The 27,435-nt window shown below is 33.1% G+C and overlaps 2 protein-coding genes across 9 annotated transcripts; both read right to left on the bottom strand.

Annotated features, from left to right (window-relative positions):
* LOC127882185 (interferon-induced protein 44-like) lies at positions 1–27,435 on the bottom strand. Of its 6 annotated transcripts, none has more exons than XM_052430681.1 (7): positions 27,311–27,435; positions 4,775–5,315; positions 4,375–4,451; positions 3,021–3,218; positions 2,585–2,728; positions 2,219–2,390; positions 1–1,137 (listed from the first exon to the last, which is right to left on the bottom strand). In XM_052430681.1, exons 2-7 carry the CDS (start codon positions 5,301–5,303, stop codon positions 824–826), a joined length of 1,434 nt encoding a protein of 477 aa, XP_052286641.1. In that variant the 5' UTR covers positions 5,304–5,315; positions 27,311–27,435; the 3' UTR covers positions 1–823. The 6 variants fall into 6 exon arrangements, with proteins under 6 accessions (XP_052286641.1, XP_052286644.1, XP_052286640.1 ...); XM_052430684.1 differs by having other exon boundaries at positions 4,775–5,306; positions 27,311–27,373; XM_052430680.1 differs by lacking the exon at positions 27,311–27,435 and adding an exon at positions 22,499–22,774.
* Positions 13,290–27,429, bottom strand: LOC127882186 (interferon-induced protein 44-like). 3 transcript variants are annotated; one of them, XM_052430686.1, is made up of 7 exons: positions 27,307–27,429; positions 20,006–20,547; positions 19,603–19,664; positions 19,176–19,373; positions 18,713–18,856; positions 16,126–16,297; positions 13,290–13,944 (listed from the first exon to the last, which is right to left on the bottom strand). In XM_052430686.1, the coding sequence occupies exons 2-7, from the start codon at positions 20,280–20,282 to the stop codon at positions 13,601–13,603; spliced, it is 1,197 nt and encodes a 398-aa protein (XP_052286646.1). In that variant the 5' UTR covers positions 20,283–20,547; positions 27,307–27,429; the 3' UTR covers positions 13,290–13,600. The 3 variants fall into 3 exon arrangements, with proteins under 3 accessions (XP_052286646.1, XP_052286645.1, XP_052286647.1); XM_052430685.1 differs by lacking the exon at positions 27,307–27,429 and adding an exon at positions 22,686–22,812; XM_052430687.1 differs by lacking the exon at positions 27,307–27,429 and having other exon boundaries at positions 19,176–19,406; positions 20,006–20,024.

Here is a 27,435-nt window from a genome sequence, read left to right as displayed (position 1 = left end):
TTTGTTCTTGATACGCTTTAATTTTTCTATTGTGATATACACGGAAAAGTACTAATTAAAAGATTTATTTGTATGCTAGTTAATAATATTTTAATTGTTTACAATTTTTACTTTGTGTTTCTACGTCATCATCTTATTACATATATTAAAATGTATGTTTTATCAGCGTAATGCGAGTCATACCTAACAACAATTTCAGTAAGGAAACAGTCGTGAGTGGTAATTATATCAAATCTTACTTAAACATTTTAATCATATTTGTTTATGTTCATAATGAATAATTGTAATGTTTTACTATTTCAAATGCATTGCAAAGGCTATGAGATAAATATTAAATTATAAAGTCAACAGCAATGAGATATAATGTAAAACATAACATTCAATACGAACATTTATAGAAATGAAATATGTTTTTAAAGCATTTATCACAAAACATATGAAGTCCTTCATTTCAGTACATTATAAGAAACCGATGTAAAGTGATTGTTATCTCTTAAGTTCAATTTTAAGTTCAGTATTACGGATACCGGTAATTAGGAGAGTTACTTTTATTTAAAATAAATTTAAAATTTATACATTTGTTTCCATTTTACTAGGATATTGATCAAAATTATGTATTGATAACAATTTTACACAGAACTTAAAACATTTGCATTTTATAAATTAAAATTTTCAAGAATATAAATGGTACGTTTTACAGAATTTTGAGAAGTTGCCGAAGTTTTTTTAAAAATGATAAAATTGACATATTTTATTGAATCAGAAAGCTATACAAGCAAGTCAAGCATTGCATTCGATCATTCTTTGTCAGTGCATTTTTTTATCACCATTCGTCCGCGTTCTCCTTGGAGACGTTGCGCGCTTTCATCTTCAACTGAAGAACTTGAATGTAATCATCTGCAACGCGCAGCATGTGATTCAATGCCTGCAACGCCAGGATGCTTATGTTGTCATCCAGCTGCACCTCATGCTCGTAGTTTTTCACCGGGAGTACATGGTTTCTAGGTACGCCAAGAAGGTTGGATGCTTTGTCCACAGCGGCCTCAATTTTCTTACTGGTGAACACGTTGGTAATGTTACTGGCCACATCCTGACAGACAAGGTCGACTTTGGTGAGTAGAACGGCTTGTGGAATACCTTAAATCATAGATAACAAGCAATGCAATATTGTGTGAACAAGGTTCTCTAATAGAATTACAGAACACAAGAAGATAAATACTGCATCCGATAAAATCCTCACAAATACTTTGACATTAACATAGGTTTCCAAAATAAGCGTTATATTACAGTCTGTATGAAATTGTCAATACAGTAACTGCACACATCTTGTTATGCATGTCCAAATGATGATGTATTTGTTTTTAGACACGGTGTTATCCAAGATGGCGACCTGTTAGTCACCTTGCAGACAATACTACTGCTTTCGAAAAGGAAGTAAGAAAATGTCATGTTAACTTAACTTAAGTGAATAAAAATAAAAGCATGTTGTAAACAACGTTTTATCACAATTGAAACTCTCAAAATTACTCAATCGTTCGGCATGTGCAACACATTATAATTTTCGCACTTACTAATAATGAGTAATTATAAACAAATTAGTATTACAGTGTTTGTTTACGTCGTATGTGTTTTGGTTTCACTCCCTAATGTTTAATTTTTGTTCAATGTGTGACAACACATTGGAAAATGGTCATGCCAACAAATTGTGAACAAGCTCATTTAAAACAGTCATGATGCCTCCGCATTCGACCATCTTCAATCTGATCAAAGCAAACATAATGTGTTTCACACTCATGCATTTGAACATAATGTCTGTGATTGTATGTACATCAGATTACGCTGAAGATGTATAAGAAAGACAAAGTTGTAACAAAACGGTCGTCAATGAAATAATTGGAAAAATAAGTCAACGCTTATATAACAGTATGACTATGAAGCGTGTCACAATTCGGAGACGTACATTCAGTTTGATTGACAAGTTATCTTCAAAGAACAAAGACTAATCAGAAATCAATAAACATACTAACCCTTTTCCCACTCTGTTTATGGAAGTACTTTGTTATTTTAGTCGAATACCAGTATCTAAGTATAATGGCGTGCGATTAAATGAAGGCGAAAATCTGTCTACTTGCGAAATATATAAGACCTTAAAACCAAACGTTGACCAACCCTATCCTATAATCTTAAGCAAATAATGTGTAGACCAACTATATTTCACCTTTTAGATTCACAAGTTTTTGGAAACTGTGCATCTTGTCGACCAATTTCTGTGGTATGTCGCTCATCGTAGAAGCGTCAATCACAAACAGAGCGCAGTGAATCTTTTCTGCACACTTTGGTTGATGTACGAACAAGGGATGATCGGGGTTGATTGGAGCAACTGGGTTAAACTGTCAAGCATTTAAGCATTCCATAAACGTTCGTGAAGACATTCGAAAAAAGTTTATTACATGCAATTACTCATGTCGACTCATGAGCGTTTTGTATTTACAACATAATGTTACCAACGGGCATTAAAGTATCAAATTACATGATAAGTAAAAGTAAAATACATTCTTAAATCTACATATATTTTGGAAAATACCTGATAAAAATCTGGGATGTTCCCATCTAGCAGGTAGTTGCACTCAAAACTGTCAATACTCTGATTGACCTCTAGACCACGTGTGTCACAGAGCCGAAAATTCAACGGAGCACCAGAACGCACATTCACTTCATAAGGAGTATACTGAAAACCATACACGTTATTTTTCGGGTATTATTTTTTATTATTTCACAAGAAGCTAGTGACGCTATTGGCAAACATTTTGTGGATTGTTAAAATAAATGCAACCATTTTTTTTTCTTAATTGTTCAATTTTTTATCACAAACGTTCATCTATTGTTAAATTAGCAGCATCATTCGTATACAACACTTAACTGATTGTCTTTCTGCTATTTAACTGAAATTTGGAATATGGGATAAACGCTGTCACAATGGTTTCATACTTCTTTCTAATGCTTTTAAAATGCTGACATACCGCAATTGTAATTCCACTGGTAGCGACCCCACATGGGGCACTTTGAGAGATACGACCCTTGAACACCGAGTTGATGGTGTTACAGAAGCTCGACTTGCCCGTCCCAACTGGACCCAGCATCAGGATACGAACATCTGAGAGTCCCAGCTTACCGGAAGGTTTGAACGCTACGATGTACTCGGTAAGCTTCTCCAGATACTTTAGTAAGAATTGTTAACATTGTTTATTATACTTATGTATGACACTTAAAAATGTTCGCTCCGATTAGCATCTTAGGTAAGTTTTATAAAATAGCCTGTGATTTAAAGCAAATTACATAAACAATATATTTAAGTGCGTTTTTATTTTTCGCTTGTTTTCTCAATGTTATTAAACAGAGGAGCATGCGTATACAGTCGCTAACCGGGTTTAGGCGAGGTAAGTTGGAATTTACTTCCAAGATGTCGTCGTTTTCGTGTTTTTTGTGAAGGAGTTGTGGTAAACCATATTATATGTATATTTCTTTTAAATGAATACGCCCGTTTGGCTTTACAGTGTTTGCGCTTCCAGTACTGAAAAGGACAGATAGAAATGCTATTATCTCGTACATCAGCCACCCCACAATCTATCCTCTTGAAACTAGGCGAATTGATTCAGTTGGTCGGCAGGTGAATTATAATAATTATAATTCTACAGTAAGTAACGTAATTAAGAAAACACTTATATTGCATCGCCAATTCTGCTTTAAAACTATAATATTGAAGTACACATGTAAACTTATTAAAGATTGGTATTTATTTCGGGTCAAGCTCTTAAACATTGGAAATAGCTGTTTGTTATTTGGAAGCCAAGTTCCAAAATATGTTTAAAAGGAAGTCAGTTTCAAAAAAGGGGTTAATCCTTTTTTTACAAATAATTAGTTGTCAGAGATGAAACGGTGTTTGGAAAATGAACACACTCGTAATTTTTGTTATATTTTACTGTACACGTGCGTCCATACTGTGTATCATAAGAGAAAATGATATGTGTACGTCCAATTTCTCGATGGTCATGTAAGTAGATATATATTAGTGGACGGTTTTCCTTCAATTACTTTTTTTAACCCGACGTCTACGATCTTGAATCATAACAAACCGAGGGAAGCGAAACACTGAGAGAGAGAAAGGGCCAACTCATTTAAAAGTCATGAGAATATAAAGTGTCTTACCGGTTAAACATATCCGCTATTCCTTAATGAAAAACACGAAAACGACGCCATCTTGTAAGTAAGTTCCAACCTACCTCACTTAAACCTGGTAAGCTCCCGTACACGCATGCCCCCAACCCCCCTGTTTAAGGTCAAACATGTCAAAACATTGCATTAACAAGTTCTGACCTTAACCTTATCATTCCATTCAGGATTGTTTCTCCAGGGTTGATGTAGTTGTGTTGGAGTATTCTTCCGATGCCCATCTGTGCATAATATATATACAAACATAACGATTTTAGTCATCATAAAATGGCGAAAGATTATTATCAAATTAAAATATAAAAAAACAATCTGCACAATAAAAAAGGTAATATGATAATGATAAAAACGCTAATGTAGTTTCATAACTTTGGAATCTAAAATGTCGTAATTGTAATTTAAAAAAGTCGTATTATGTTGCGGATTTTTTTCTTTTCGAACATTCATTAGCAATCATTGGAAAATACACAAAAGTATCAGGCTGTTATAGGCATGTCACTTTATATTGAAAATACATTGGCATATTCCGATCATAACGTACTTGTACCTGTAATGCTGTAAACTTCTAACTCGGTGACGTTCAAATTGTTATTTATTATTTTGTCAATAGTGAGGCCTTGATTGTTGAAGCTGATTCCGAAGTTCGTAGAGCCGTTTAAAGCGAAATAGCAACCAGAGCTGTTCACTGTGTCCTTGAATGTTACAAGATCGTGTCCAGCGCCGAATATAGGCCCGTATGAAGATAGTGCATACATTGCAGAGTCTGCCTTCGTTACTGGAAACTTTATGCATTGGTCGGTGCCTGAATATTTCAGTTGAAACAGGAAAGCGTTTGAATCTTTTATATATGAGCCGCTGCTGCTGATCCAGCTCGAACTCCCATATCCCCCATACACCGATCCTTGTTGGTTGTACAACACTGTCACAGTCGGTCCCTGATTTTCACACTTCTGGTGGAATGTTGTAGCATTACAACCGTCCCTGGTTATTTGGTATAGAAGGGTGAATATCTTGGGGCCCGTGCCAATCCAGGACTCCAGCTGATCCATGTATTTATCATTAAACTGCCCAGTCATTCTCTATCAAAGCTTAAGAAATATATACTTATACAGATACAATTTATTTTTAATTTTGTTTTCATACATTTTGCTAAAAGAACATTTGCATTGTATTCTTACGTTTACATGTTTGATAAGTAGTTATGCTTGTTACAACGCGTTTGATTCAGTTAAAGAATCGTTATCATTGAATTGAGAATGAATTATTTTTCGGGCTGAATAGTATTTAAGGGACCGTCAACCACGAATGACGAAAAAAGAAAAGTTCTAAAATACCGTATTATTTACAATCATTAGTTTAAATTGATTACAATATCACAACTGGTATATTACATTACTTGAAAAAGTTCATAATTTCAGTATATTTTTTAATAAAATTTCGCGATGTGAAATCGATAGTACATCGCGAAAATAGGTGACATAACGATATACACACTATAAATAACGCAAGTAGATTGATCATTTTATATATTACATATATACAATTCACTAGGCATGCAAAATTTGCATTTCTGGGTTTATCACGTGACGATGATGATCAATCTACTTGCGTTATTTAGAGTTACCTGGTACCTGTACCCAGTAAAATTTATTACCAAATATACTGAATATATGAAAACTTAACAACTTTTTTCAAGTAATGCAATTTACGAGTCGTGATATTTTAATCAATAAAAACTAATAATTTTAAACAAATACGGTATTTTAGAACTTTCCTTTTTTCGTCATTCGTGGTTGAACGTCCCTTTAACATAGTGGTTGGATAATTATGACATTGTATCTGCATATGTAAAACTTAATTACAATCACGATGTTTGTATATTATAAAAAACAGTTATTAAAATACTGGTATTTGGATCTATGGTGTTTTATAAATCGTTTCTGAGATATTATAAGCCAATTCGTTGACTAAATTGGAAAAGCAATGGTGCAATTTGTTTATCTGATTTCGTTTTGCTTGTGATTTAAACCGTTGCAAAAAAGCTTCTTAAACTTCATAGCCAAAGGTTATGTCAACAATAAACCAATTTGACAATTAAACAAGTGTATTTTAGAACAAAACTTTCATGTATTAAAACCTACAATAAATTGCACAAAGAGCTTTTTACTGTTCAAACGTTTAGTGATACATTTATAAGAGAATTTATTTGTTACTATTTTTCTTTTTTATTATTAAAGCAAAGTCGGTTTTCTTGAAGTAACTCAAATATATGGTAAAAAGTGTTTCGTTTTAATGTGTCACGTTTATCCTTAAACCTTTTCTGATCTACAATTACTTAAAAGGCTATTTTATTTTTTATATGCTTCGCTTCTTGTTCTCGTTTCAAGCCTAAAGTGTGGTAATCATTTTCTGAAAATGTTGAACCTGTAACATTTGATAAACAAATCTACACAAAATATGACGCACACCACATTTGGTACGTGTGAATAAACTTTTTATTAATTGAATACATTAATATATTAATCCCGTATTCACTTATATCTAATATCAACAGTAAATGTTAAATAAATAAAGTTTGTTTACCTTATTCCTTTAAACGATGACTTCCACTTTCGCTTTAGCATATATGCGCATTTAATCACTTCCGGTTGCGCAACGATAGCTCGTTTTATATCATGTTGCTGCGTATCAAATTTCCAACTGCAAGTGTCGTTTGTTACGTGTTTAACAATTTTTTACCAACAATTTTTATCTAAAAGGGCATATCTACGGTTAATACGAACGTTATTATTGTCGTATATATTTGTACGTATTTATTGAAAAGTGGCTTTGTCCACTCCTAGCAAATTATTGTTTTCATGTTTATAAAATATTGTTCCGTTGATATTTTTTCCGCGGGTGTTGTGGATAAATTGAAGTTGAAGAGAACCGCTATACACATTGTCAGTTGTAAAATGTATATTTATGCGCGCGATTTGTGTCAGCTTAAGTGCAAAACAACAAAAGGCTTGTTTCGAAAAAAAGTATTTCCACATATTATATATAATTATTAACGAATCTATCAATATATCTTAGAAAATAGTTAAATATATCAAATACTGAGGGGGAATGCTATGCTATTGTTATACAGATGTATATAATAGTGGAGAGATATTGTCGATATGCCCCTATATAACATGAATAAAACGAATTGTTAATCTCACATCAATTTTTTACATCAATTTTTTATTGCATTTGAAACGTGGCTGGTTATATAATAGCCTATTAAAGCTTGTTGTGTTCAACCATTTTTTAATGAAAATTCCGGACCGGCAAGCTCAAATGGTTGAGCGATTGACTAAACCTTCGAGGATCACGTGTTCGATTCATGACCAGGCAAAATACCTGTGTGTGGATTGATCGTGCATTACGTTATACGGGCATTCCCCCCCCCCCACACACACCCACTTATGTTTAAAGGCAGTTGTCAGATAATGACAAATGTGTTTGCACTCGGTAAACCACATAAACCATGGCAATTGTGAGTTTGTAAACTGACTGCCTGTTTATAAACGAAAAACTTTTGAGAAGTTTACACAATCTAATCAAACAAATAATTAACTCAGTAAAATACAACAAGAAAAACACGAAAAACAACTAGTATATTATTAACATTATTTATATGATTTGTTTTATGAATGACACTCAGCTTTTTGTAATTGAAACAATTCCTAATTAATGTGTTTAATGAGTTGTAAATTTATTTTCAGTATACAGTACCCTGCCACATGTTAATGTATGTGTACCTTATGCATGATGTAGTCACCTGAATTCTAATGTGGGTGTGTACATGTAAGACAAATAATCAGTGCGTTTGGCATTAAGTTAAAAGTAAAATCGAGTACCGATAGTTTTCATATTTGGACTTTATCAATTAAATTAAACAAACTTAAATGTGTACATACATTTCAGAAAATACCTTAAAAAAGTAAAAAAATTGTTTCCATCCAGCAAGAAGCTGGTCTCAAATTTGTCAAGACCTCCAGTCAACGCAGATCGCTGAACCGGAAATGCATTATTGCACCAGAATGCGACTTGTTTGCATAGTTTACGTACTGTCACATATTCTATTTTTTAATTGACCATCAACTTTGTTTTAAATGTTAGATTATTAAGAATAGTTGAATATGAAAAAATAAAAAATACTTATACAGAGCATTGCATATTTATTACATCAATATTTGAAAGACTGGTTAGGTCATTGTATATCAAGACGCCTAAATGTAGAATTGTACGATTGTATAGTGTCATCTCCTTGAGGTAACAGTGCGTAAAATGCGATCACCAGATTGCAATACTTAACTGCGATGTTTATGATTCACATGAACCATTTATTGACAAAATTGGTTGGTAAAGACAAAATATTATATGGTGGATTAATAAACAAACGTAATTCATGATTTATAGATCAATACATACCCTAAAACTAGGTCTGTATAAATACCAACACGCATTTGTGTCTTTATGTCCATTGAAATACATGTCTCATACTTGCTTGAAATACTAACAGATATGCTTATTTTCAAGACAGAGTCACAACAACGTAAAAACTGTGTTTGTGATCCCGGTCAATGCCCGATATCTGATCAATGTTGGGTCACTGGTTTAATGTCCTCTATGTTCTGAGAAAGGTATTATCGGAAATTGGCCCATATTGATACTACAACGCAGGTTTGTAAAGTCATTGCGCTTAACCAACAATAACAAATGGATTTTAACGATCGGCATCTTAGCAAATCACCTGGGACGCCGCACATGTCTTTCCGAAACAACAATAATAAGTTACGAAATTACGCGACCTTATACAGAACCAATATGGTTTCAATGTTCATGAGCATGGGTTATCCTGGAAACATCATGTAAAGATGACACAGAGCTAGAAAAATATATTTTAAAACAGTTGTGAACCACGATGTTCAGCTTGTATTTGAGTTAATATGACATCTTGAGGCCTACTTGCTAGATGGTTTTTGATCGGCACCGTGTTTGATTAAAAGTTGCGTGTGTGTTTCGTATGAATGTGCTTTATATAATGGTTTAAACATGTTTTGCAATTGCTTCCTTGCAAACATCAATAACCATGAGCTTTACTAGGGTTTATCTTCTGCAGGTTCAACTAAAGTCTCGTTTTCATGCGGTTGTGATCCATATAGAACGACGTTGTGTCTTGCTTGAACCTGGCAGGTCAAGATGAATCAACCATCAATGGGAGCGATAAACTTTCATCCCGGATCAACAATTACCAATTGACCTCCGAGTCTATGCGAATTAATTATTACGGTGATCGCCCAGCAATATGCAATAGTTCATGGACCACTTTTTCAGATTTTTAAATCTCCTGATAAAATCGTGAAGTTCCGTCTACGATTCAAATGTAAATAAAACATGCATTTATTATCACGGCCACATTATATACTGCATGAAACACGATCGATAAAACACTAAGCATATACCGGTACAAATAACTCACACAATACATTCGGTACATAAATTATGCATATCGCAATAATGGCGAATATAACAAAAAGATATAAATTAATATGTATACAAGTACCATAAGCTAACAGTCGTGGCGGATGTATACATATTAATTTATATCTTTTTGCATATTGATATGGTACTATCAAAACATAATTATCAATGTAATATTGTCTGTGTTTGAATCACAAATAAATATACATGTCTATGATGAAACATTTTTTATAAGATATACATGTACATTATGAACAGTCAATAATAAACAATACTTAGAGCTATATTATGTAATATGAACACTTTCATGGCATTTAAAGATACATCGACAGATAAATAATAGAAATACTGCAGAACATATACCTAGTTGTCTAGTTGAATATTTAATGAAAAAGCTAACTGTTAACTGATTTATACATTTAACATTTGAATTTAAATTCATGTTATGAATATTTAGATGTTTTTAACAATAACTTCAAAACACACGACTTTGTTTTAAAGAGTATGTAACTGTGCTGACACATCAATCAAAATTGTGTTTAAATACCATATTTACATAGTGTTGCAAGCATATTCATTCACTAAGATGAAATCAACACCGGTTCAAATGGACACTTTATATTATCTCGTTAGTTTAAAAACAAGGTTTCTGTGTTGAATGTGCACCAGATGAAAACATATGGTATTAATAAATCCAGAAAAGCAAAGCTTGCCACTCGATCACTCTTTGCCGTTGCTTTTTTTCTCTCAAGAATCTGGTAAGTCCGGCTTCTCGATGGCGACATATAGCGCGCTCATCTACATCTCAAGGATCTGAAGATAATCCTCTGCATAGAACAGCAGTTGACGCAGTGACAGCAACGCCAGAATGCTGATGTTGTCATCAAGCTCCATCTCATTCTCGTAGTTCTTCACCGGAAGAATGTTGTTTCTAGGCAATCCCAGAAGGCCGAATATCTTGTTAGCAACACCGTCAAGTGTTTTGCTAGTGAATATCGAAGTTCAAACATATCATATAAATTATGTTTACAATATATTATTAGTATTTCATAACTTTCTTTCATTTTGGTTTATTACTAGTTTGATCGGAGTTTAATGCATTACAGATAACAGTGTCTAGAACGAAGAAACGTTTGTGATTAAAGACAAAGAAATGGCCAGTTATGGAGTTGAAAAGTACACAATGGTCACTCTTTATTTGAGTCTAGAAAATGTCACACTAAAGGTATCAATTTGCTAGTCACAATCAAACACATAAAACAGCACAAACGTGTTTTCATTCTGGACACTGTTATCTTTAATGCATTTAAGAAGATTTATTATTCTGCACAGTATTTTCTATGACGTAAATATAAATATTGTCCATTTAACTTAGATTTGAACTCAGCGAGAAAATAGGCCTAATTGTTTTTAATGAAAATTCAATACTGCTCCAGCAGCTGGAGTTTCGCTTCTTTATATTGAAGATAGGTAACAAGATTAGATCTACATTACAAAAAAATAAAAACATAATCGTTTAAAAAGATATAAATACAATCTATAAGAAAAGAATCACATGCTTTAAAAGTGTCTAGTTAATAATTCACGCTCCAATTAAAATGTTTCACAATTGGTAAATGAAGAGCAAAATAAAGTGTTCATCCTTTTCATACTGTGTGTTGTTGGCCCCTTTGATAATACTATTTAAACCAGAAAACCATTTAGACGTAAAAAGTGCTGTATATTTCATATGAATTGTTTGTACGCATAGCAGGATAAAGAGTGATAGGAAACAGCAATAGTTTTATAATAAAAAACGAGTGCGCATAATTTAATTTAATGTGGACAGGAGGGAAAATATGTATTTAACAGAGTATAAAATTGTTCAACACAACTCGCGCCGTTTATGACCCATCTGTATCCTGTGTTTGGGTGATTTTGAGTAGAATACCTTGTTATATATATATTTGATACTGACATTTTTTCAGAAAAGTTGATTTTTCGTTATAATATGATTATTTATCATTCAAAATGATGTTTTCACTAATTAATATCATAGCCACACGCTAACCACCTATGAGAACGAATATAAAAACCACATCACTTTTGAAAAAATAGGATAACAAAATCATTGAAAAAGATTAAGACAAAATCACTTTCGAAGCAGATGCTCATACAATATTTACTATTTTAAATAAATGACTAAGAAAGATGATATATTTTATTTTGAAGATTTTCCCGTAATTATCTCAATTCCCTAGTGTAACGACTTTGGAAATCATACAAGTTAGATATTAGAATACATGCAGCTGTATTACTGTTGATGCTGATTCTCTACAATATAGTGATAAGAGAATATTATTTTCAATGGCTGTATACCTGCACATTAACAAAAATTACCATTTGAATTACATACAATCAAACAAAACTCATTACTTAATCTTATCCAATCAAAGAAGCTATTTGTTCAAATAAATACATGTTCATAAATATTATAAATCATCCTTAACCATTTGTGGTTTTCTTTCCGTCTATTAAAATTAAACATGCAATAGTCATACTGACGTTGGAGCAACTTGTGCGCGACGTCGTAACGCGTACGCAAATGTTCTTACACCCTAGTATTTGTTTTCCGACAGTAGATCGCATTTATAAAAAAAGGCTGCCGCAATCAGATAATTGACCCATACAATAGACACGCAATAGACGCTATGACGTTATATCTCTCCGAATTTTCACATTTTCAAACTGCCTCGTAATCGCTAAACACATGTGAAAATGCCTTTCGTTTGAAGTATACTGGACTCCGGCCGCATATGGCATATGGCCCTTTAATCAGAAGTTATAGTTACTTATATAATATAATTATACTTGTATTAATTATTATGCTTTATTAATCCATTAATTTATATTCCTTACACTTTATGTGTTTGTTGATACTTAAAATGAGTACCACATTTGGCGCCTTATATTTCATACATCTACACCAAGCTTCCGATCTTGAGTATTTATAATAAGATAATTGTTTAACACTTTTTTTAAATACGTGCACACGCTTGATTTGCTTTGTTGCGTTAAATTTTATTACACATATTTGAAATTACGTATTAATTGTGAAAGTTTACTGTTTTTCAAAACATTTTATTAGAAGCAGCAGTACATATGAAAAAAAAAAAAAAATAACTTTAGAGATTAAAAAAGATGCATATGAAATACATATTAAATTATCCATAAAATATAATTCAATAATCTACAACGAATTTAGATTAGTAACGTAAAGAATGTTTCTACCTTTACTATACAGATGTATAAAGGCTGTAACAGTATACACGTTTTATGAAGCTTATCGATGGTCCCCATTTAAAATGCCGATCTTACAAAAACACAACTATCCAGGAGGGCTATTTTTTCATTTTCATAACTATATGCAAAATGCTGAAGTTAAAAATTATTCGGCTTCGCTTTTTACAATAATATTCAGCTTCGCAATTTTGAGTGTTCAGCTTCTCATTTTTGCATATTTGTATTTCCATTGTAACTTTCGGTTAAGTATACTGTTTGGACAATCCAACAAATGAAATATTATGTTATTTATACACAATTACTACGTAACATATATATCAAATGTAAAACAATGTAAAGAATTAAAGCACACATCATAAATAGTTCCTTTGTTAATATACATATTGATATTATACATATTACATATGTTAATATAATAATTAACCATTTGTATCAAATAACCAATCCGTAACGAATATATAATTTCCGTTTAACTTTTTAAGCCTAAACTAAATAATCCGATTGCCTAGTTTAAGTAACGAGATATACACATTGCTTGTCAATTAGAAATCATTGGAGAAAAGCAATGCGGTGTCTCCTATTATTCTTGGTCACTGCCTTTTTCTAATGATTCTCGTTGGTCCAGCTTCTCGCTAGAAACACCACACGCTTTCAGTTTGTTCTGAAGGACCTGAATGTAATCCTCTGCAAAGTGCAACACCTGACGCAGTGCCATCAAGGCCAGGATGCTGATGTTGTCATCCAGCTCAATCTCAGTCTCGTAGTTCTTCACCGGAAGTACATGGTTTCTAGGCAACCCGAGAAGGTTTGATGCCTTTTCCACAGCTGCCTCAATATCCTTGCTCTTGAACACGTTGGTGATGTTACCGGCAACTTCCTGACAGGCCTGGTCGACTTTTGTTAAAATAACTACTTGTGGAATTCCTGCAACCGATTATAAGAAACAAAACAGTATTATTTGAATACAGTTTTCTTTTATAATACGTTATCACATGACGAGCAATACTGAGCTTATAAAAAGATTTACATATAATTTCACACAAAAAGGGGTTTTACAATTAGTGTTATATTTCATCCTTTGATGCAATAAAGCAATTGCAAAAATATGTTAATTTCTGTTCAAATGATGATGGGTGTTTCACGGACGTACATATTATCCAAGATCGCAATATGTATGTTATCTTGAAAAAGTTAAATCAGAATACTTATTTACAACAGGAAAGATTTCATGTTAAATGAATTCAAATAAAGCATGTGTTATAGAAGAAGGTTTAATCGGACATTTTCAATTTGATTGAGACATAATGTAACGTTCTTCATATTGTTGGTGTATATAAAGATTTATTTAAGAAAATATGTCAATGGTGTAACGAAGTTCGCCGAACAATGTAGCCAAGTAAAAGCAACGATAATAGCAAATTGATCATCGTGAAATTTGTAGACGAAAATATTAGGTCAAATACGGCGTTTTGTTCGTCAACTTTTTTATATCTTGACATTTGTCTTTAAGCATGAAAGGGACGTCTTCTTATATGTATTGTTAAAATTTAATAGCTATGAATTGTATTAAATTGATTAATATAAAAAGCGGAATAAAGTAGCGCCAATATTATGACAAGTGTCACGGAATACATAATATCTGTCTTCATGAAGAAATGCATAAATGGGCATCATATGTCAGCGTCAAATTAGACGAGAAGAATGCACCAAGTTATTGTCCATGGCTGGGTTCACTAATTAGTTGTCTATGGTAAGCGAATGTAGCACTGTTAATTAGTGTATATGTTAAATGACAAGTGAACTTTCATATATGCAGTAAAACAAACGGGGTTTCGCTTAACAATTGGCGTATATGTGCACAAGATATTTCAGTCACACATAAAACCATCCCGTATCAGGTGATTCAACTCGTGTTAAAGTCAATCATCTAGACAGCCGTCACTCAATTTATTTGTACATTATTGTATAAATTGGCATCTGCGATGTATGAAGGACAGCTAAGAATCCGATATACGAGAGGCCGGGTATTGTTGTTTATTTTCTTACAGGAATTTCGGGTCCTGTCTTGGAAGTGTTATTAGTCGATTATAATATCCTATCAGGATGGATTTGGACGGATTTTGTCATGTCTTGGAAACGTTGTAAGTTACTTGGAGAATTACATGGATTTGGAAGTATTGCATAAACAACTAATTTAAAGAATAATTTGGACTTGAAAACTTTATGTTAACAACTTAATAAAGATCAAAGTACTATCCATCGAGTTTATTTATATATGTGTTGTAACGGCACAACAAGCATTTAACTTTAGGAAAAAAAAGAAGACTTTATCCAACGTGGACTAGAACCAGTGACTTCTGGATAAAGAGGCTTTTACGTTTACCACTTGCCTGTCCGGACTTTCGCGTTACATCACGAATTTGGTACTTTATATAAACAGTCCAGGTGTTTTCACAGAATATAACCAAAAAAGTGCGCAAACATTTTATAATTTTCACAATCGCAAATTATGATTACTTACAAACAAATGGGTATTTTTGTGCATTTAAGCCTTTGTCTTTAGTGGTTGTTTGCTTCCTGGTGTATTGTATTTCTTCAATTTATTGAATATGTGACAAAAAGTTGGAAAATTGTCATTCCAACTATTTGTGATCAAGATCTTTTAATGAAATCTCAGATGTTTCGACAGTTGACCATATTGAAGCACTCCCACACAAATTGAAATGAAGCCTAAGGTGTTATCTACACCAAATAAAGTTCAAGATGCATTTCGAAAGACAAACTCTTATTGAGATATTCGCCAATTGATAATTTTACATATTATAGGAACATATATCACACCTTTCACATCAAGTTTGAATAACAAGATATATCAGATGATGACTCACCACAAAACCAATAAACATGTTAACCCTTTTCCAAATATGTTCATCTAGGTATTTGTTTCAGTCGAATACAAGTACTTTGTTGCAATGTGTTTCAATAAAATGCTGATGAAAAACGGTTGACTCGCGAGCTATAAAAGGACTTACTGGTAAACTCATCACGCCCCCTACTATCGTCAGACAAATTATGTCAAGACAACTTATATAACTTATATTTAACCTTTAAGATTAACAAGTGTTTGGAAACTATTCATCTTGTCGACCAATTTCTGTGGTATGTCCCCCACTGTAGCCGCGTCGATTACGAACAGAACGCAGTGGATTTGGTCTGTAACCATTGGTTGATGCACGAACCCGGGGTTGGTGGGGCTGATTGGGGCGACTGGATTAAACTGTAAGAGTGTTTTTAATATTCCATACGCGTTCATTTAGTTATTGAAATATAAATAAAGGATCTGGCACGAGTTGTCATATCATACCATATTTTATTTTACGAGTTCAGGAATTATGTTAGTAAGCGAGCCTTTGGCGAGCTTACTAACACATTTCCTGGACGAGTGTAATAAAATATGGTATGATATGACAACGAGTGTAAGATATTTTTATCACATGCTTTTAAAGGAGCAAATTAAATAAAAATTTACGCCAACATAATGATCAATCCCGAATGTGGTTTACATTTCGTGACGTCATTTGACGGTGCAACGTCTTTTCAGCAAAATAACAAAATGCGATTGGTCAATAAATGTAAACTAAGCCAATGACAACTCTATAAAATGTTGTATCACACAGGAGTAAAATAAAAAAATATGTAGTGGTTATATTACATGGGAAACAGGGTATGGCATGTGATAATATATATTTAATATAATATCTAATCGTTAATATCGACTCAAGAACGTTTTGCCAGAGAAACGGAATGTAACAGACATAGAGAATACTAGGTAAGCGTTGAATACAGAGAAGTTTATGTTGCGAGGCTTAGAACGCCGGGAGCGCGAGCCTTGGCGAGCGCTTTCGGTGTTCGAGCCGAGCAACATTAACTTCTCTGTATTTAACGCTAATCCTAGTATTCTATTTATTCCATTTGATTTTTTTTTAACGTGACATTAACATAACTAGATCTAATAACCTTACCCTAACAATTATTTTAATTAATTCTTAACAATTGCTTAAAATCCAACGAATGTAACCATGCGTAGTGATATAAATGTATTTGTTCTGGTACGCAAAATAGTCTTAAAAAATCACACACAAACTGTAAAACTAGTAAAAATATCACCATATGCATCGATTCAATTTTACGCAGCATGCGAATTGTAACACATTACGACCGCGAAAAAAGATTTTACTTCAATATAATTCATTTTATTTCGAAAGAAAATGATCAAAATCCAATATGGCGGCGATTGCTCCTGACAAAATGATGTCGATGTCAACATAGATTCTACATGTACACTGTCGACGAGTAAACAGACAATTGCAGCGACTGACACTTAATTTGACTAAATATGCAGGGCAATACGTTTTCCGACTTCGGACGACGAATTTAAGGACGCGCAGAACGTGTTTTTTTTTATAATGTTATGGGTATGCCGTGTGTGATCCAATGCATCAATGGCCCCCATGTTAAAATCATTTCCCCGAGAACAGGGATCGACAAAAGTACAAACAAAAACCAAAACACGTTCGAACTAGTATCTTACCTTTAATTATCCTTTAAAATCCATCTAATAATCCATTTAACTCAATAATTGGCGATTTTGCATCTAGGGTCTTTAATAATTATTTTAGCATAGTTAAATAAAGACCCTTATGCCATTCTATCACTATTTTCAAATGAATTTATGAACTCGTTAAACTTTCTTATTCGTCACACGCTACGTCATGTACTCTATGAACATTACTGCTGTTAAAATGAACCGGAGCATTTTATCAAATAATAGCCGTTGGTAAACTCGGATGCATTTGCAGATTTCTGCATACAAACATAATTATGTTTAAACGTGCACCATGTTAATTGTCTATGATAAATGCCCTTACTGTGTACAAGAAAATAATTAAATATATAAATACACAAAGAATGGAAAACATTCCATTACACAACAGATAAATCAGTGGATAATACCCGTGTACAAAATGGGACATTCCGAATTCCAGTGTGGTGCTATTTTTACCATCTTATACTTTACACAGCTCTATGCTTAACGTGAATTAAATCGGATAGCAAATATTGCAGATTATTTATGAATCGTGCGATATTTGTATGGCTTGTTGTACATTCTTAAATGTCAAAAGTATGTGCATGGGTTATAAACAATACACATTACACGAAATAAGGATAATGTGATTAATTGACAATTCAAACACCGTATGTCGATATACAGTACATGTACATGTGAAATAAGTCGCGTTTATAATAAATCGTCAATTTTTTTTTGGAAAATGACGCAATAAGTGTCATTTTATGACGCCATCAATCAGCTGCTTCATTATACGGATGGCGAAAAATTATGTCAAATGACTAGATTTAAAGGTTGAAGGTCGTATAATTTTGAAGCTAAAGTTTTCTCGACGTTATTAATTATGAAAAATCATTCAGTGGTAAAGTAAAAAGTAGTCCGTGCACGTGACAGTTATATCCCACAGTGTTGAATACAGGCTAGTATATTCCATAAGGTGTTATACCGTCAATGTCGCGTCGAAAATGGGATAAAAGCAGTTACTTATTACATTTTATGCACTATCAAGTAAATTACATGGAAAAATTCCATGAGTTTAAAATCTACACACATTAAGGAACATACCTGATAAAAATCTGGGATGTTCCCATCTAGCAGGTAGTTACACTCCAGACTTTCAAGGCCTTGAGTAACTTCTAGACCACGTGTGTCACAGAGACGGAAATTCAACGAAGCTGCAGACCTCACATATACTTCATATGGGGTGTACTGCAAAGCATGTACGTTATATTTCTGGTATGTATTGCAATTATTAAAATCGGGTGTTGCTAGCGACATCAAGTTTTGGGATTGATATACTGAATGCAAGCATCATTTCCTTGTATGTTAAAATTGAGGTTTGTTATCACATGTTATCTCCACTTAAAATTTGTAATACGTAGCATTTTACATGTAGTATTTTAAACTAATTTAATTTCTGCTATTTAGCTATTATCAATTTACTATTTATAAGTGCAACTTAAAATGTTGAAAAAAAAGCAATTGCACAATGCTCCATGCATCTTTTGAATGGTGTTCAAATGCTGACCGCAATAGTTATGCCATTGGTAGAAAGCCCACAGGGGGCACTTCGAGAGATGCGGCCCTTGAACACCGAGTTGATGGTATTGTAGAAGCTCGACTTGCCCGCCCCTATTGGGCCCAGCATCAGGATACGGACATCTGAGAGCCCAAGCTTTCCGGAAGGTTTGAACGATACGATGTCTTCGGTTAGCGTCTCGAGATACTACAGTCCGGATAATTGATATTGGCAGTGAACCTGATATATGATACCGAACAAATATCCACTCTGATTCGCAGTAAGTTAAGTAAAACTTTTGAAAGATCGTGCGAGTTAGTGCATAGAAAATCATGAACAGATTTAAAAGCGTTCATATCTTATGCTTGTGTTTTTTTTCAATGTAATTTAAGTTAAAACACGTCAAAACAACGCAAGAATAAGTTCTGACGTTTACCTTTTCATTCCATTCATGAGTTTTTCGCCAAGGTTGTGGTAGAATCTTAATCCGCTGCCCATCTTTGCATAGTCAATATACAAACATAACACAATTTGGTCATCATAAAAAGACGAAATATTAAAATCAAATTTAGTGTTTTTGAATCATCAAAATCATAATGAAAAACGTTTGCATACTAGAAAAGGTAATATGGAAATGATAAAAACGCTAAAATAGCTTCATAACTTTGTGTTAAAATGTCATTAATGTAATTTAAAATAGTCTTATAACGTTTGCGTAAATATATTTTGTCGGAAATTCAATAGCTATCGTTTGAAATACACACACGTACCTAGCTGTCATATGGATGTCAGTTTATTTTGAAAATATATATATAGGCATATTCATAACATACTTATACCTGTTACCCTGTAAACTTCTAACTCGGTGACATTGAAGTTTCCATTGTTTATTTTGTCGAAAGTAAGACCTGAATTGTTGAAACTGCTTCCAAAGTTTGTATAACCGTTTAAAGCGAAATATGCACCAGCGCTGATGATTGTGCCGTTGAAGGTGTGGAGATCGTGCCCGCCACCAAAAGTTGGTCCATATGTCGACTTTCCAAACAACCCATTTGAAGGATTCTTAATTGGAAACATGTTGAATGTATCGCTCCCTGAATATTTAAGTTGGAACATGAAGGCGCTCGAATCTTGGATATAATCTATATATGAGTCGCTGGTGCCGCTGATCCAGCTCGCACTCCCATATCCCCCATACACCGATCCTTGTTGGTTGTACAGCACCGTCACAGTTGGTCCCTGATTGTCACACTTCTGATGGAATGTTGTAGCATTACACCCGTCCCTGGTTATCTTGTACAGCAGGGTGATCTTGGCCCCCCGTGCCAATCCAGGACTCCAGCTTATTCATGTTCTTTTCTGGCAACTTTCCACTCATCCTCTATCAAAGGTAAATCATATATATAACAATCATACTTTATTGTTGTACAAGTTAACTAATGTTTAATAAGTACGCATCTTTTAAAGAGTTAGTTTTTCTATCTGGAAAATTCACTCAAAGATTCATGATCATTTAAAACAATGGCCTTTTATCGTTATCATAACAAGCTGACGCAAGTCTCTGTAAGACTAGGTTTTTTAATACGGTATAGTTCATAACAGTCTATATTTGATAACTGTTTAAAGTAGTGAATAGTTTGTTAGAAATGAAATAAAGCGCATTACATTTTATGTCTGTGAGGTTGATAGAGTTAATGATTGAGTGCTTAAAGGGGCCTTTTCACTGATTTTGGCATGTATTAAAGTTTGGCATACAATGCTTTATATTGATAAACGCAAACATAGGATCTTAAAAAGCTTCAGTAAAAAAACGAAATAAAATTAAAGAAAAAAAAAGTAACCCTTAGTTCGGCTCGAATCACTGACCCCTGGAGTAAAAGTCTATCGCTTAGACCACTCGGCCATCCGTGCTCATCCATGAGTTATGTATTTTATACTTTATTTTAGCAATCCTCGTAGTATCAAAACTATAGCGACAACGACAAAACTCGCCAAATAATTCAATCGTTTCGCGTTGCAAGACTTTATAATTTTCAGCTTTTTTAAATCGTCAAAAGATGCATATAATGGATATTTTAGAGCATGGTAATGATCATCACTGTTTCCTCACAAATATCATAACTACAACGAAAATTTGCGAAACTGAATATTTTTTTTATTTGGTCAATTAACCAAAACGTGAAAAGGCCCCTTTAATAAATTTGATGCATCGATGTTCATGTGTGTGAATGCATATAAGTGTCTGAGATACGTATAGGTTGAGTGTGAAAGGGTTTATCGCTTAACAACATGAACACTTGATTTAGTGACCGTGTGAGTGGCTGACGAAGCTTGAGTGTGATAAGTGATTGCCGCAGAATTATACTAACATATTGGTTGACAAAGTACTTTTTGTCTGCATATATAAATATTGTTTACATTATGGCCCGCGACGTTTGTATCTCATACATATTATTGCGTGTTTGAGAAATCGCAATTTTTATATGGAAATACGTGACCGGGACAAGTTGGAAACGCGTTTGTGAGATGTGTGAGAGGGTTTCAATTTATTTTGTTTTTCTTTTTATTCAAACCTATTCAAACAGATTTCGAAGCATGTGTTAACAAGTATCAGCTCTCAATATATAGCAATTAAACAATTAATTAAAATGCTGTGCACAAAACATGTATTAAAACAAATATAAGGTTGCGTAAAACAGATTTAATTGTGTTCGAAACGATCTAAAAGTTGCTGCTGTCCCCATTTTTTATGTTCATGTTCACAAAAATTTATATGCTAAACATTATATATTTATATGCCTGTGTGTCATTGATCGCTGTTGACTGCATTGTGTATTATATGTATGGTTACTCATGGGATAAAAGCCTAATGTATTCTGAAATAAACCCTATCAATTATATATTTAATCATTTAAAGCATCACAACTTGACATGCTTATTCCCGTAAATTGTTTGGTATCAAAACCATATTTTAAAGAGAGTATATACTTTTAACGAAAATCCATTAAATGTGTACGATAAATTGATCTTATATGAATAGTGTCAATGCCGATATGCATAATAACAAAATGTATGTTTCGGTTTAAATTACCACGGTCACCCTTAAACCTTTATAGAGCTACAATGATTTGAATATCTTCGAAAATTCGTTATATTAATATGCCTTATATTCTCGTTCCAAGCCTTATTAATGATAATCATTTTCTGAAAATGTTGAACCTGTAATAATCGAAAACAAAACAACAGCAGTTAAGACACACATAACATTTGAGACGTGTGAATACACATACACTTTACATAAATTGTGTCAATTAATACGATTAGTATCATACCTCTAGTCACGTATATTTGTTATCACAAGTTCATGTAAAATTACTCAAACTTGTTAACCTAATTTCTCTTTATTAATACATTCAGTTTCGCGTTTGCATACTAACGACTAGAACCACTTCAGTTTGTGCAAAGTAGCTCATGTATTCAACCTCCGCGCAGAGATTTGAGAGATTAACCGAGACTTACCTAAGTGGAAGGTTGATCACAATTTCATCGACTGCAAACTCCTTAAGGGCTCACACACGTAACGCGATCAAAATTTTATTTTGACTGGGTTTTACCCATATTATAAATAGAATTCGCATTCCGCTCAAGAGGTAAAGCTAGCAATAACTGCTAATATTGAGCGTATGTAAAACACAATTTCTTAGCGTGGCCAGCGACTTGTTGCGGCCCCGTTAATGCTAGGGCAATAAGTAGAGCGGATGTAAAACATCCCTTACGGACATAGTCCATTCTCTTATTCGTAATTGGTTTGAGATTAAAATGCGTTTCACGCGTGTTTATCATGTTCACTTGGATTTACCCAAGGAAAGTATTGCCTTTCAGGCTACCATCCTAAATTGAATGGATTTTATTGCGCTTGGATTTAGACACAAATTGGATTTCAACCTGAATAATGCCTTTCAGGCTGGAATCTAGGTCATCCTATCAAACCACGACATTATTTTTCTTTACGAAACATGGGCTTATAGTGACAGTAATATTGAACTTTCCGGCTATACCGTGCATAATTTATATAGAAAATTCCAGCATCGGAGATCAAGACGAGCCAGTGGTGGAGTTGCTCTGTATTATAGAGACGCACTTTCCAATGGTATTTCAATTATTAAAAATAGACATGATACTCTAATATGGATTAAATTAGACAAAGTGTTTTTCAATTTAGACAATGATATCTATATATGCGGTGTTTATCTGTGGGGCGATGATTCCCCAGCATACAATACAGTTAATATAGACTTGTTTGAATGCCTGGAATTTGACATTACATACTATGAAAGTAAAGGTTCTGTCTATCTGATAGGCGACTTTAACAGTAGAATAGGTGATAAAAAAGATTTTGTTGTATTTGATAGTGTAAACCATTGTTTTGATGAATTTGATTATGTTCCCGATTATAATATGGAAAGGGCTTCAATGGATAAAAAATGTAACACTTTTGGAACAAAACTGCTTGATCTTTGTAGGTCAAACAATTTGCGAGTAGCTAACGGTAGATTAGGTAATGATTTTAATATTGGATCGTTTACTTATGTCTCCCAGCACGGAGCTTCTGTCATTGATTACCTACTCATAAAAGACACGAACTTCTCAAGTATACGTGACTTTACAATATATTCTGTAAATGAATGGAGCGATCATACCCCAATTAGTTTCTCTCTTCTTTGTAATAATATTACACCTGTAGTGAATGAAAGCTCCCATGTTAGATATAATTGGAATAGTGATAATATAAATACATTTCGAACCAGTCTGATCGCCAAATTGCCCGATTTTAATAGGATTACAGGGAATATTGATAGCACTAGTCGGTCGTCTATAAATGATGCACTGAATAGTTTTACCTTTATAATCCGGGGAGTAGCGGATCCGTTATTTTCTAAAACAGTATATCACAAAAATGACAATACGTCATTCTCCGACACATCTCATGTGAAAGATGCAGACTGGTTCGACAATGAATGTAAAAATTTAAGAACAATATATTTAGATTTACTGTATGACTGTATGCTTATAATACATGTAAAACGAAAGTTAGTAGAGAATATATTTGTAAATGTAAAAAAGAATACAAATTATTAGTACGAAAAAAGAAGAATTCTTACTTAAAAAAGAAATGCTCTGAAATGGAAAAACTTAGGTTTTGTAAACCGAAACAATTTTGGGGTTATTTTAAAAAGAATAAGAAATCTGTTGGAAATGATGTTTCTGTAGATGACTTTTGTAAATACTTCTCATCATTATGTAACGATGTATTTGTATGTAATAATGCAGAAGCAAATGTGTTTTGCCAAGAAAATAATTTTGATAATGATGATTGCCCCTTTGATGAGTTAAATATTCCTATTACTGCTGATGAAGTTTTATGTGCTGTTAAATCTCTCAAAAAAGGCAAAGCTGCAGGGCCAGACTTCCTTTTAAATGAGTATTTTACTGAAAGTATAGACATCTTGTGTGCTCACCTGTGTGATTGATTTAATGCCATATTAGAGTCTGGTTTCTTTCCCGACAAATGGAGAGAAGGAGTTATCGTTCCTGTACATAAGAAAGGCGATACAAAAAATGCACAGAATTACAGGGGAATAACACTAGTTAGTTGTTTTTCCCAACTTTTTACAACTATTTTAAATAAAAGAATTGAAACGTTTTGTGAAAATAATAATGTTATATCTGATGCCCAATTCGGTTTTAGAAAAGGGAAATCAATTGTTGATGCGATATTTATTCTCCACTCCGTAATACAACACTATATAAATAATAACAAGCGTCTGTATGTTGGTTTTATTGATTTAAAATCTTGTTTTGATAGTATTAACAGAAATTGCCTTTGGCTTAAATTATACAAATGTGGTATTCAAGGTAAACTATTACGTATTGTTAAGGATATGTATGAAAAGGTTAAAGGGGCCTTTTCACAGATTTTGGCATTTTTTTAACTTATTCATTAAATGCTTTATATTGATAAATGTAAACATTGGATCATAAAAGCTCCAGTAAAAAATCAAGAAAAAATTTAAAAAAAGGAAAAGAACATTGCCCGGAGCAGGTTTCGAACCAGTGACCCCTGGAGTCCTGCCAGAGTCCTGAAGTAAAAACGCTTTAGCCTACTGAGCTATTTAGCCGAGTACACATTCTTGTCGTATTTTATACCTTATATAAGCAATCTTCGTAGTTTCACAAAATTTAACGACAAAAACAGAACTCTCCAAATTATTCAATCGTTTCGCGTTGCAACGCTTTATAATTTTTAGGTTTTAAAATCGTCAAAAGATGCATATAATGGCAATATTAGAGCATGGTTAATGTTCAGTATTACTGTTTCCTCACAAATATCATAACTAAAACGAAAACTTACGAATCTAAAACAACTTTTTTCAATTTTGTCAATTTACCAAAGCGTGAAAAGATCCCTTTAAGTCTTGCGTTAGCAGTTGTAATACGTACTCAATACGTTTTTAGCTACGCTGTTGGACTACGTCAAGGGGAGGTAATTTCGCCTCTGTTTTTTTCTTTATTCGTGGAAGACCTAGAACTACATTTACAAAGTAATTTAGATTCAGGTTTATATTTTGAGGATATGTTGTTAATATTATTGTTATTTGCTGATGATATGGCAATTTTGGGTAAAACACCAGAAGACTTACAAAATAGCTTAGATAGTTTATATGATTATTGTAACTGTTGGGGTCTTGAGGTAAGCACCCAAAAAACTAAGGTTATGGTTTTTAGAAAAAGAGGCAGAGTACTTCCAAATGAGAAGTGGAGTTACCATGGGAACTTGTTAGAAACTGTAGATAACTTCAACTATCTCGGTACAATTTTTAATTACACTGGCAATTTCGCTATGAATCAAGAGCATTTAATTGGTAAATCATTAAAAGCATTGAAATTACTTATGTATAGTTGTAGAAAATATGATATTAAACCCAAATTACAATGCCAGCTCTTCGATTCCTTTATAGGTTCAATATTGAATTATTCTGCCGAGGTATGGGGCGCAACTAAATCTAAAGAAATAGAGCGTATACACCTCAAATTTTGTAAAAGTGTTTTAAAGGTCAGAATGAGTACTTGTAACGCTGGTGTTTATGGTGACTTAGGAAGGTACCCGTTATATATTACTCGATATATTAGGATAATAAAGTATTGGTGTAAATTGTTAAATACTGATAATATTATTATGAAAACGATTTATCGACAAAGTATATCTGATTGTTCAAAAGGTTATAATAATTGGGTATCAAATGTTAAACAATTGTTAGAAACATATGGCTTTGCTGATTGCTTTATAAATGGTGATAATCTTGATTGTAAAACATTTCCACATATATTTAAACAAAGATTGATTGATACTTATAAACAAGACTGGCATAGCTCTGTTGAAAATAGTAGTGTATTAGATTTGTTACAAAATTGTAAAGATTCTCTGTCATATGAACTTTATCTAAATGTATTGCCAAGGTTCTTTGTCACTAGAATAAGATTATCTGCACATTCCTTAAGAGTTCAAACTGGTAGATTCGGTAGGAATAGAATACCAAGAAATGAGCGATACTGTCAATGTTGTAACTCCGTCGATATTGAAGACGAGTACCATTTCACTCTTATTTGTCCTTGTTTAAGCAATATACGTAAGAAATATATTAAGAAACATTATTATGTACGACCATCAATGTTCAAATTTATTGAGCTATTGAAAACTGAAAACAAATCTGTATTGATTTCAACTTGCAAAATATATTAAAGAAAGCTTGGAAATTAGAAACGAAATTACAAATGTTAACGAAAACTGATCATCCTCTTTACATGCTGTGTTATGTTATATTGAAATGTCCATTAATTCGTGTTTATATATTATACTGATATACGTGATGTTATAAATTATCATATAATAATATGTGTATATGATGATGTACTATGTACAAATCAAATAAAATATCTGTTCTGTTCTGTTCTGTTCTTGATTCCTGGTATTAGCCTCGACGTAAGTTGAATCAGCTTTATATTATGTTTCTATTTGACAAATCTCAAAATAACTTACACAAATGTTCGCTAATAATGATTTTAATGCTTATGTATAAACTTACCCGGTGTAATCCGTGTCAATCTCACTGAATTTAATTTTTAAAGATCTCTAATAAAATGTCTGACTTCGTGCTGCTGATAAGCCTTCGTCCTGATCATTCGGCTGCGGAAGCTGCGTCATCTCTCG

This window comes from Dreissena polymorpha, chromosome 5, assembly GCF_020536995.1.
Source record: "Dreissena polymorpha isolate Duluth1 chromosome 5, UMN_Dpol_1.0, whole genome shotgun sequence".
In the NCBI taxonomy this organism is placed as follows: domain Eukaryota; kingdom Metazoa; phylum Mollusca; class Bivalvia; order Myida; family Dreissenidae; genus Dreissena; species Dreissena polymorpha.
The sequence above is the reverse complement of the archived record's forward strand: the minus strand, read 5'-3'. Positions and strand labels throughout refer to the sequence as shown.

What these genes read in the sequence shown, in the direction of transcription:
- LOC127882185 (XM_052430681.1), bottom strand. Translation starts at nt 5,303, where the DNA reads ATGACTGGGCAGTTTAATGATAAATACATGGATCAGCTGGAGTCCTGG. An exon ending in AATGGAATGATAAGGTTAAG is followed by an intron (nt 3,219 to 4,374) that starts GTCAGAACTTGT and finishes TTCTTACTAAAG; the next exon opens with TATCTGGAGAAGCTTACCGA. An exon ending in CCAGTGGAATTACAATTGCG is followed by an intron (nt 2,729 to 3,020) that starts GTATGTCAGCAT and finishes TATGGTTTTCAG; the next exon opens with TATACTCCTTATGAAGTGAA.
- LOC127882186 (XM_052430686.1), bottom strand. Translation starts at nt 20,282, where the DNA reads ATGTTCCAACTTAAATATTCAGGGAGCGATACATTCAACATGTTTCCA. An exon ending in CCAATGGCATAACTATTGCG is followed by an intron (nt 18,857 to 19,175) that starts GTCAGCATTTGA and finishes CATGCTTTGCAG; the next exon opens with TACACCCCATATGAAGTATA. An exon ending in ACATCCCAGATTTTTATCAG is followed by an intron (nt 16,298 to 18,712) that starts GTATGTTCCTTA and finishes ACACTCTTACAG; the next exon opens with TTTAATCCAGTCGCCCCAAT.